The sequence below is a fragment of the Simochromis diagramma genome, unplaced genomic scaffold (assembly GCF_900408965.1).
Source record: "Simochromis diagramma unplaced genomic scaffold, fSimDia1.1 OVJJ01000318.1, whole genome shotgun sequence".
In the NCBI taxonomy this organism is placed as follows: Eukaryota; Metazoa; Chordata; class Actinopteri; order Cichliformes; family Cichlidae; genus Simochromis; species Simochromis diagramma.
This window is the reverse complement of record NW_024386774.1, coordinates 15996-27308: the sequence shown is the minus strand read 5'-3', so window position 1 is coordinate 27308 and position 11313 is coordinate 15996. Positions and strand designations below refer to the sequence as shown.

Genomic DNA, 11313 nt, shown 5'->3' with positions numbered 1-11313 from the left:
AAAGATATCAATGCAGAGAGGTCTGTTAATACATAGTGAGTGAGAAAGGTGACTGGAAAGGACAAACTCAATGCATCATGGGAATCCCCCGGCAGCCTACGTATATTGCAGCATAACTAAGGGAGGATTCAGGGTCACCTGGTCCAGCCCTAACTATATGCTTTAGCAAAAAGGAAAGTTTTAAGCCTAATCTTAAAAGTAGAGATAGTGTCTGTCTCCCAAATCCGAACTGGAAGCTGGTTCCACAGAAGAGGGGCCTGAAAACTGAAGGCTCTGCCTCCCATTCTACTTTTAAATACTCTAGGAACAACAAGTAAGCCTGCAGAGCGAGAGCGAAGTGCTCTAATAGGGTGATATGGTACTACAAGGTCATTAAGATAAGATGGGGCCTGATTATTTAAGACCTTGTATGTGAGGAGCAGGATTTTGAATTCAATTCTGGATTTAACAGGAAGCCAATGAAGGGAAGCCAAAACAGGAGAAATCTGCTCTCTCTTTCTAGTCCCTGTCAGGACTCTTGCTGCAGCATTTTGGATTAGCTGAAGGCTTTTCAGTGAGTTTTTAGGACATCCTGATAATAATGAATTACAGTCGTCCAGCCTGGAAGTAATAAATGCATAAACTAGTTTTTCAGCGTCACTCTGAGACAGGATATTTCTAATTTTAGAGATGTTGCACAAATGGAAGAAAGCAGTCTTACATATTTGTTTAATATGTGCGTTGAAGGACATGTCCTGGTCAAAAATGACTCCAAGGTTCCTCACAGCGTTACTGGAGGCCAAGGTAATGCCATCCAGAGTAAGAATCTGGTTAGATACCATATTTCTAAGCTTTTCAGGGCCGAGTACAATAAGCTCAGTTTGATCTGAATTAAGAAGCAGAAAGTTATGCATGAGGGAGACCTGCCTGGAGCCAAGTGTCGTTCCCCATAGCACTCCTTTTATTGTGGTTACATGAATATGCATAGGGTCATTAACATATGACGTCTACATAGGTATACATGTGAACAAAGAATACTGTGTGTGTGTGTGTGTGTGTGGGGTCAGAGTGTGACCCCATAAATGACTTCCCTAAACCTGCTGGTCTGGAAGTCCAACAGTTCATCTAAACAAAAGGCACTTAGCCTAAAACAGATATAGATACGTTTATCCTGCCATAAAACAATAAAACAAGGTACGACCTCTTCCCATGCTCCCAGGATGTAGGTGTGCATTCCAGTGTGGAATACACACCAAGCCTTTGCAGCCTGCTAAAGATCACACATCCTATCAGTACGCAATTGATTATACACCTCTAAGCATATATGGTTAAATATTTCTAAGCATAAATGACAATCAACAATACAAAACCTAACAGCGGGGCTCAGGCAGCTCCGCCCACACAGTGACAGTGAAGCAGGTGAAGAGTAATAAATGAAGACAGCAGCCAGGATTTGATAAGCTGATGTACAAACATGTAGAAACGGGTCCATACAGACTGAAGCGTGTCTCCTTTGCATCTTCCATATTTGATACTGAGAGTTTCCAGAAGAGCAAACATCAAACACGCCTCCAAACATGTGACGAGTCAGACTGACATCATTTCTACAGAGAACAGTGTGAGCTCTCAGCAGGTCACTTCAATCAGAAGGACAAAGTGCAGCAGGAATGACTAAACCCACTAACAGTCTGATATCCCCGTGTTCCTGTTGTTCTACAGCATCATCATTAATGCTGCTCCACCACCATCACTGCAGCTGACCAATCAGCTTCTGTCACGTCATGTGACGCTCTGTGACTCAGACTGGAGAAATGCTAAATGGCTAACCTGAAGCTAACCTGAGAAACAGTCAAAGTACTGATGATTCCTACAAAGTGTGTGTGTTCAGTATGAGATGAGTGTGAATGAAACCATGGAGGAGCGGGCCGTGGCTGCTCTCACACACGTTTGCTGCAGGGGTGGAGCTACAGAAATGTTCATAGGGGGCAAAATCAAAGCTGTTATTGTTGACACATATGCAGCTGTTACATCCTGTAATATGCATTAAATAAATACATTAAATGCATTAAATATACACGTTTCATATAAATATAGTCTACAACGGTGTTTTCTTCAGCCCACATAAGGAAACAGTTGAGTCAGATAAAGACAGAAGGCCTTTTCCACGTCCCTCTGCTCAGTGTTAAAGTGCTGTTGATGTTCAAGCTCAGGCAGCAGGAGGGATTTCTAAGCATCCTTCACTGATCCACAACAAAGGTCCAGAGTTTTATCCCTCCTAGTAGGACAGGAAACATACTGATAAGAGTTTCAAAGTGTCTTTGTAAGCAGACATGATTGAAATGAGCCAGTCTGAGTTTGGTTCCTGCAGTTTGTGCTTCATAAACAGAGCTGAAGCAGAGGCAGCGTGTGCCTGCAGGTGAATGTACACTGCTGTTATAAGAGCTGTGGAAACTCAGGTCAAAAGGACGTAACCACACTGCTGACAGTTCCAGGACAGTCACAGAGTTACAGCATCATTTGTGAACATAAAGACAAAAAGCTCATCCAAATCCTGGGATTAAAAGTCTGTCCTGGTGGTGTCCAGTCAAACACGTCTCTGTGAAAGCTTCAATCCAACAGGCTCCAAAGTCCTTCTGCTCATTTCCTCGCCGGGTTCTTGATGCTCCTGTACCATCTCTCTGTCATCCTCCTCGCTCCCTCTTTGCACTCACAGTCTTTGTGCATCATGCTCTGAACAGATGATGAAACACTGAATGATTTCAAGCACTTTGTCTAATAAACTTACATCTTTCATTCTTTATACAGATTGGAGCGCTGTGATTTGTCAGAGATCAGCTGTGATTATCTGGAATCAGTGCTGAAGCTCAACCCTTCGTATCCCAGAGAGGTGGACCTGAGTAACCACAAGCTTCAGGATTCAGGAGTGAAGCAGCTGTGTGTTCTTCTGGGGAATCCACAACATCAAATTGAAACTCTGAGGTCAGTCTCCACGTTTTAGTTGTGCTGACACTGTCGATCTGTGGAACTAAAACCTTTATACAGGAAGTCTGGTTCAGCTCTTTGTAGACCTTCTAATCTCTGATCCTCTGAGTCTTACTCAGTAGGTGATGCAGAGTTGTGAAGCCGATGTGGGTGAGGACACTCGCCCAGCTCTAATTACTTTGACGTCCAGGTGTCTTCCCTGCTTGTCCTGATACAAACAAACCTGAGTAACCTTGCAGGTCAGATCTCATCAGTCACACCTGTTCTGGCAGCTCTCCTCTAGATTGTAGTTCTTGTTAACCTGGGATGGTTTTAGAAGCCTGGACCACAGACTGCAAGGGAAGATATTACTGGGAAAGGCCAAAGCAACCTATCAGACCCATTAAACACTAACATAGATGAATACTCAGATTTAAACCTTTATTGTTTCACAAAGGGTTAAAAAGGGAACGTCCACAGTTTAGACTGCAGCAGATTTTATTAAAGCAGTTTGACAGGAGCAAAGCAAAAACACAAAGAATAAGTGTTTCACATATTAATACATATAACATAATAATAAAAGAAAAGCAAAAGAATGATAAAAAAGAATGAAAAAGTTGTCCAGAGCAGCAGGATGTCTGAGGTCTGCAGAAACACAAAAACACAGCAGCTAAAAATAGTTGTTGAAAGAAAACGAGGTGGGAGCTGCTGATTCCTGAGCTTTGATACTGGATTAGCTTCAGTAGTTATTCCCATCACTGCTGTAGGAGCTACATTTAGTCACAGCTGATTGTCTCCTTTGACCAATCAGAAGACTACTGTTGTAAAAACAAGCAGACAAAGAACCAATGAGAGTGAAGAACAGGATAAAGAGCTCGTGTGATGGAGGCAAAGCAATAATCAGCAGACTGTAGCAGTTTCTATCTGGATGAAAGTAGAAGGAGCTCAGCGGAGCTCAGTCCCATATCTTTGGTTAGAAACAACATCAGTGATTTCCTGCTGCTCGAGATGATTCCAGCAGCTCTCATTACAGCAGCTGATGAGAGAAACAGCTGATGGCTCACAGCTCGTGCACTGTTGGATCTCCAGATGTTCACGTGGCTGAAGTCTGTGAAGAAACTGTGGTCCACGTAGTTCACACGGCCTCAGATTGGACCGAGCTCCCTGGATCACTGCAGCATCCTCAGCTGGTACATGGACGTCTCTGCTCCTCAGTCTTGGAGCCCCTGCAGGTCCGTCCACACCACCGGGGTCTTCTCACTCACCTTTCCTTCGTCCTCGTCCTTCATCGGCCGTGCTGTGTCTTTGTTCCTGTGGTGTTGTTCCCACGATGCAGTGCTGATGTTCCCTCCTTGAATGCACAACAAGTACGGTGCTGGTCTTTCTCGGGTAGAGCAGAGACAGATTGAAGTCTTTCAGGCTTTAGTGCCGACTTCCCTGACAGAGGCTGGACTCCATGGTCTGCACAGGAGGCTTCTACACTGTGTGGAGGTGACTCCTGGACTTGAAGACAGGCTGCAGGTACATGTGTGATGAAGAGGAGCTACAGCAGTGTGATGGAGCTGCAGGACTGAAGGAAGTCCTGCTGTCCTGTCCCACCCTCATCTTTACTTCCTCTGTCTTCTCTGGACTTGTCCTCCTGTTTCAGAAACAGCACTGCTTCATGCCGAGGGTGGACGGGAGCGTTGGCTCTGATTCTTTTACCGTCCACCACAAGGAGACACTGATGCTGACCTCCTGATTCATCTGCATGTGTTCTGCTTCACACTGCTCACCTCCACCAAAGACTTCACAAACATCTTCTTTCTTTGAGTCCAGTTTGTCCCACAAACACTTCCAAATCTCCTCCTCTGAGATTCTGCAGCTTCTTGCAGTGTGACTCAGCTGACTTCTGACAGACCACAGACTGGCACAGCATCCACATGTGTCTCCTTTCAAACAGGCTCTTGATGTTTCCTCCCACATCATTCTGGCCTCTCAGTCTCCTTTGTTCTCCAGCTCTGTAGCTCCAGCTGATGAAGCTTCAGTTTTACATGTTGGTAACAGTAAACTACAGCCTCTGCTGTCAGCTGGGTAACTAAACAGAGCTGCAGCACGTCTCTGCGGTGGTGCTACATCCAGCCTGCAGACGGCCGTCTACATGTTGTAGTGGTTTACAGTCACCAGGGGGCGCTGTCCCAGCCATGCAGGCAGTGGGCTGCTCTGCTTGTGCTGTTGTTGGTGAAGCTGAAGTGAAAGCGAGAGTTAAAACCCTGAACAGTGTCCACTGAGCTTCTCATGCTATTCTCATGCTCAAAGAAGTTTAACAGGAAGGACGACTCGTCCATCAGGCGTCCAGCTGTCCGTGACCGTTGTTACGTTCCCCTGGGGGGGTCTAGGCGGTGAGGGGGAAGTAACAAAAGTGACCGGGTCAGAAAAAGGAGTCAAGGAGGCGAAACAGTTAAATAAAACAGTTTTATTGAAGTAATTCAACTAAAAGAGACGGACAAGCCGCTGTCACCATCAAACACAAACAAAACACAAACAAAAACTCAGGCGTTGGTCAAATAAAGCAAAAAGTCAAAAGGAAAGCGCAGCTCACTAGCTGGAAACCACACTACACAGCTCACTAGCTGGAAATCACCGCAAACACTCAGCTCACTAGCTGTACCCACACAAAATGGCACTCTGGCCCAGAGCTCACCCTGCACGGGGCTTAAATACCCTTAATTGCTGATGGGAGTCAGCTGCGCCGGAGGGAAAGGTGGCATCTCAGGCAGGAGATAGTGGGACACGCCCACACAGGCACCCTCAGGAGGAGGCCCTGCTAGGGCCGTAACACCCCCTCCCATAAATGCAAACCCCTGGTTTGTCAAATCACAATAACAAAAAGTGAGTCCATAGCCGTGTCAGGACGAAATGCAGGCTTTCCACCTACCAAACCGCGTAGCAACGGTTAGGCATTGCCCGCGGAAGCTGCCAACCCCATCTCAATGGGTTCAAAATACTTACTGAGGGTGGCCGCAGACCCTCAAAACAATGTCTCATGTGATAGCCAGGGCTTTTTTGAGCCATCACATGTGGAGAACACAGCAGGCAGTCAGAAAACCTTACTGCAACAGTTTTCAGACGATTGCTCAGGTCACGGGTACTGGCATGTTTGTTAGTCAGGGGTGCAGGTCTGAGTGGTGGTGTTATACATGATCTGTCCACCTGCAGGTCATTTTGAGGAACTGGGACATTGTCAACCAGCAGCAGCTCAGGGTTAGGTGACCTCTCACACTGACTACATGACACGATTGAGCAATTATGCTCCAAGTGTAGCCTTTTACTAGGCCTGGCAACCTGGTCAGTTTGAGAACCACGACTAGCTTTTCTCAAAGCAGGCACTTTTTGCTTTGAGTCGGCTTTCCATTTGAGTTTCAATTTCGAACAGTCAGCAATGAGGTGTCCAGGGTTGTGGCAGAAGAAACAAAGCTTCGTTTTGGGTCTCGAAACCACAACCTTTTCAGCCTTGTTAGCTGGCTCCCTCCTAGCTCTCCAAGATGTGTTACCGTGAGAAGGGATGTCACATTCCACCGTGTTTGCTTTATGAGTTAGGGTAAACTCATCTGCCAGTATGGCAGCCCGCTGTAAAGTGGAAACCCTTTGCTCACTTAAATAACAAGAAATAGACTCAGGAACTGAGTTTTTAAAATCTTCCACCAGCATAAGCTCACGTATGGACCCCACGTCGTTAACCTGGCTCGCAGAACACCACCTATCAAAGAGCTTTGCCTTCTCCCTAGCAAAGTCAAGGTAGGACTGACCCTGTGCCAACCCCAAACCTCGAAAGTTCTGCCTATAGGCTTCAGGTAGGAGTTCATGGGCTTGGAGGACAGCACTTTTAAGCTTTTCATAAACTAAGCAGTCCTCCATTGACAAAGCAGAACAAACCTCCTGAGCCTTACCTGTCAACTTACATAGTAACATCACGCACCACATGTCCTGAGGCCATTGCAGTGCGGTCGCTATGCGTTCAAAGGCAATAAAGAAGCTATGAACATTGGACTCACAGAAAACGGGAACCAGGTGGATGTTATTGCTCATAAACGAGCCTCTGGACACCTGTTCACCAACAGATGTAGGCCCAGTGCTCGTCAGCTCCAGCTGATTCAACTGGAACGCCATTCCAGCCTGAAAAAAAAAAAAAACCACCACCACACACGCACCTGTACCAATTCTCACAGGCTAGCCAACAATTAATGGTAACCGAACAACTTTTTCTCCTTGACCAACTTACCTTCTGCTACACACACCCATACAACACACGACCTACCCAGTTCCTGAGCACAACAAACTTGCCTACCTATCTTCTGGAGCGTGCTGGGCTCGAGGCAACTTGAAAGGCAGAACTTCAGCGACCGGGGCCCTGAATTGCCTACCCCCAACAGGGAACTAATCCCCGCCCAGGATTACTCCGAAAATAAAAAAGGCAAAACAACAAAAGAGTGCCCGAAGGAAGAACTTAAAACAAAGCTCAGCTGGACACTCACCTAACTAAACTGGGAAGTTGTGAATCTCTAAAAGGTGACAAAGTGAGATAATCAAAAAAAAACCAAACAAATCCAACACAGAATTCCCTTTTCAAAGATCCCGGACGAGCCCCCACTTGTGTTACGTTCCCCTGGGGGGGGGTCTAGGCGGTGAGGGGGAAGTAACAAAAGTGACCGGGTCAGAAAAAGGAGTCAAGGAGGCGAAACAGTTAAATAAAACAGTTTTATTGAAGTAATTCAACTAAAAGAGACGGACAAGCCGCTATCACCATCAAACACAAACAAAAACTCAGGCGTTGGTCAAATAAAGCAAAAAGTCAAAAGGAAAGCGCAGCTCACTAGCTGGAAACCACACTACACAGCTCACTAGCTGGAACCAATCACTAGCGAACCGAACACTCAGCTCACTAGCTGTACCCACACAAAATGGCACTCTGGCCCAGAGCTCACCCTGCACGGGGCTTAAATACCCTTAATTGCTGATGGGAGTCAGCTGGGCCGGAGGGAAAGGTGGCATCTCAGGCAGGAGGTAGTGGGACACGCCCACACAGGCACCCTCAGGAGGAGGCCCTGCTAGGGCCGTAACACCGTGTCCACAGCAGAGTGTGACCGAGGCTTCATGCTAACACGCACACATGAAGCTAATACCACCACGAGCAGCTGCTCAGTGGATTTGGAGGACAAATGTCTGCAGCTTCTCACAGGCAGTATGCAGAATGTGGATCTCCACAAAGACTGTGGAGAGCTCGTCCCACACTCTAAATCCACACTTGTCTGCACAAAACTTCTCACACGTTCCCGTCACAAGTGTCTTCTAAGTGAAGCTACCAGGTTCAGGTGCAGCTTGTTTATCTGGAGCTGCAGTAGATGATCCATCCTCACAAAGCAACACAGACAGCAGATATGCAAACACACAACACAACCAAAGGATTCTCTCTGCATGTCTGTGGCTGATGCTGCTGGAACGAAGCTGTTTGAAACCTTGTTGTTCTGCACTTTGGGACCAGAAGAGGAAACTGAAGCTCTGTGCAGAGGGTTCAATGGAAGCAGCCAAGCGCTGTAAGTGTCTGCTGTACAGGGATGCTGGTTCAGCTGTGGCTCAGTTTCACAGGGTGACTCAATAAAAGCAGCAGGAAATCAAAGCTTGATGCTTTCATCAGTGTGGAAATAAGAAAGTTTCCTGTGACAGACGCTGGAGCTCTTTCACTCTCAGCTTCACAGTTTCAGCTTCAAACTTCTTCCAACATGTTTCTAACACGGCCACATTCCACCTTAATGGAGCTGATATCTTGTGCATCAGCACATTTTCTAAAGGCAGCGATCACATCTTTAGTTTTGGATGTTTAACTGCAGATTGTTTATGTGTTTATAGCACATTAATTACAGCAGCAGCGTTGACCACAGTGCTGTACAAGAATCCAAAATAACTATTAAAATAACTCCTAATATTAATATCACACATCAAATATCAAATAACTCTCATGCTGTATTAAAAGCCAGTGAATACAAATGTGTTTTCAGAGCAGATTTACAGAGACTGACAGCAGGAGCTGGGGCTGCTCGATAGAACGATGTATATATGATGACCATATGAAAACGTCTATCGTTTCATATCACGCTCTTTGTTTCCTGCTTATGTGTTTGTGTGTTTTCCAGATAAACCTTTCAAAATAAATCTGAAGATCCTGTTGAGAGTTTTCAAAATAAACACAATACATTACTGCGGTCGCTCGTTTATCGAGTTACGTTCTAAAAATAAGTCTCAGAATGAAGTAGCAGCTTTATGTTTTACAAGTATTATAGAAGTTTTAAGGCAGTTAAACCCTCACTGCACACTTTCCTCAGACAGGCATGAACATTTTCACACTTTTCTCTCTTGTTTAAACAAAGTTCAAACCTTCATAGAAAAATAAGTTCATTATTAAAGAATGAAAGCAAAGTGTTTCTGAAATGTGTCAAATCAGCCTTTGCTGGCATTAAATGAGCTTCTGTGTGAGGAGCACTCGTCCATGGCCTGGGCTCCTCGCTGTCAGGTAAAGTTTGATAAAGCTTTTGAGTTTTTATGCAGATAATGTTGGTGTCCAGCACGATGTTCTTTTTCCTGCGGTCACTGATCCACAAAGCCAAAGCTGACTCCATCCTTACGATGTTCTTGTTGTGGACAGTTACAACCTTTTTGCCTCCTTGTTGAAACTATGATGGTCAGCATCTTCCTCTGCCTTTGGCTGCTACCACAGGTGCAAAACGTCTCGTCATCATTGTTGTTTGTTGGGACAAAACGTACAAACATACAGTGCAGCACTGCAGAGTCACACTGCTGTAAATTTGAACACATTCTGTACTGTACAGGAGACACGGCACGAGATTGGCTGACAATGGTCTACAGCCAATCAGGACGCAGAACACAACGCGCTGTAAAAAACAAAAGCATGCAAAATTGCACAAAAAAGATCAGCGAAACAGCGAGGCCGCTAAAGGTGAACTGTGTTACAGCGAGGGACCAGCGTATATGTGGTTGTTGGGACGATAAATGTCTTTGAGCTTGTGTCAGAAGACGAGCTGCAGCTTTCTGGACCAGCTGCAGTCTTGCCAGGCAGGTCCCACTAACTCCAACATATAAGGAGTTACAATAATCCAGGTGGGACATCATGAAAACGTGGATCGCCCGTTCAAGGTTTTTAAAAGATAGAAATGATCTCACCTTAGATAAAAGCCTCAGTTTGAAGAAAGACCGCTGTACAACTGAGCTCAGCTGTTTTTCAAAGGTCACATTGCCGTCAAATATAAGCCCCAAATGTAATAATGTGATTTAATAAAAGAGCTGAACCAGTCTAATAGAGCGCCCTTGATGCCGCCATGCTCCAATGGTGAGGTCAAGATGCTGTGGTCAACAGTGTCAAAGGCAGCGGTCAGATCCAAAAGCACAGCTGAGTCTCCTGATCAGTGGCTGATAAAAGATCATTAAGAACTTTTCAAAGTGCAGTTTCAGTGCTGTGAAGACCTTTAAAACCAGACTGAAACCTTTACAACAGATTGCAGCTGAACAAATATAATCTTTTACAAAATCTTCGACAGGAAGGGAAGCTTTGAAATAGGCCTGAAGTTTGAGTGGACAGAGGATCCAGATCAGGTTTTTAGTACAGGCTGTACAACAGCATGTTTAAAACAGGCTGTACAACACCTGAACTAAGACTGCTGTTAGAAAATCGCTAAGATGTCGGAACCAACAACCTTTAAAATCTTTTTAAACACGTGTTGGAACAACATCATTTGGACAAGATGATGTCTTTATAGCATCACATCGTTCCTCACCTGATCAAACCACACAGGCTCAAACTGATCAAAAACAGCTGAGCAGGTGAATATTTTAGCCCGGTGCGATCTCGGGCGAGAGTATCGATGATGCCAAAGGGCAGCGTCCAGCTCTACGGCCGCTGAAGAGCAGACTCAACAGACGCGCGTGATGTGGATCCTACTGCTCTAAAATTGGAGCTTCTTCAATCCATTAAAGAGGACATTAGTACGCTGTTAAAAGAAGAACTCAGAAATGCATTGAAAGAAGATTTGACAATATGAGGGCTGACGTGCAAGGACTGAGAAATGAGATGGCCTAACATCATGGCGGCGACGTGCGGCGAAGTTGATGGAGTAAAGGTTAGAGTGAAAGAAGCTGAGGATGGGCTGTCAATGTGGAGCGATGGATGTGGACCACCACAATGCAGTCGACAGTGAGAGTAATGAAGGAGGGAGCTGTCCTGACGCTTCATCTGTTCAGAGCTGAAGAAGGTTCAGAATGTAGAAGTTTAGAAAATGGAAACTCCAAACAGCTGAAGCCAACAGGAAGCAGCTTCAAACAAAC

General features: G+C 45.5%; 1 protein-coding gene across 14 annotated transcripts in view; it reads left to right on the top strand.

Moving 5' to 3' along the window:
• LOC120720303 (protein NLRC3-like) overlaps window positions 1-3764 on the top strand; it is a 22792-nt gene extending 19028 nt beyond the window's left edge. For all 14 annotated transcript variants that reach the window (XM_040009916.1, XM_040009925.1, XM_040009932.1 and 11 more), the window contains one exon: window positions 2785-3764. In XM_040009916.1, coding sequence (XP_039865850.1) covers window positions 2785-2977 — 193 coding nt within the window. In that variant the 3' untranslated portion in view covers window positions 2978-3764. The remainder of the gene's footprint in view (window positions 1-2784) is intronic.
• The last annotated feature ends 7549 nt before the right edge of the window (window positions 3765-11313 follow it).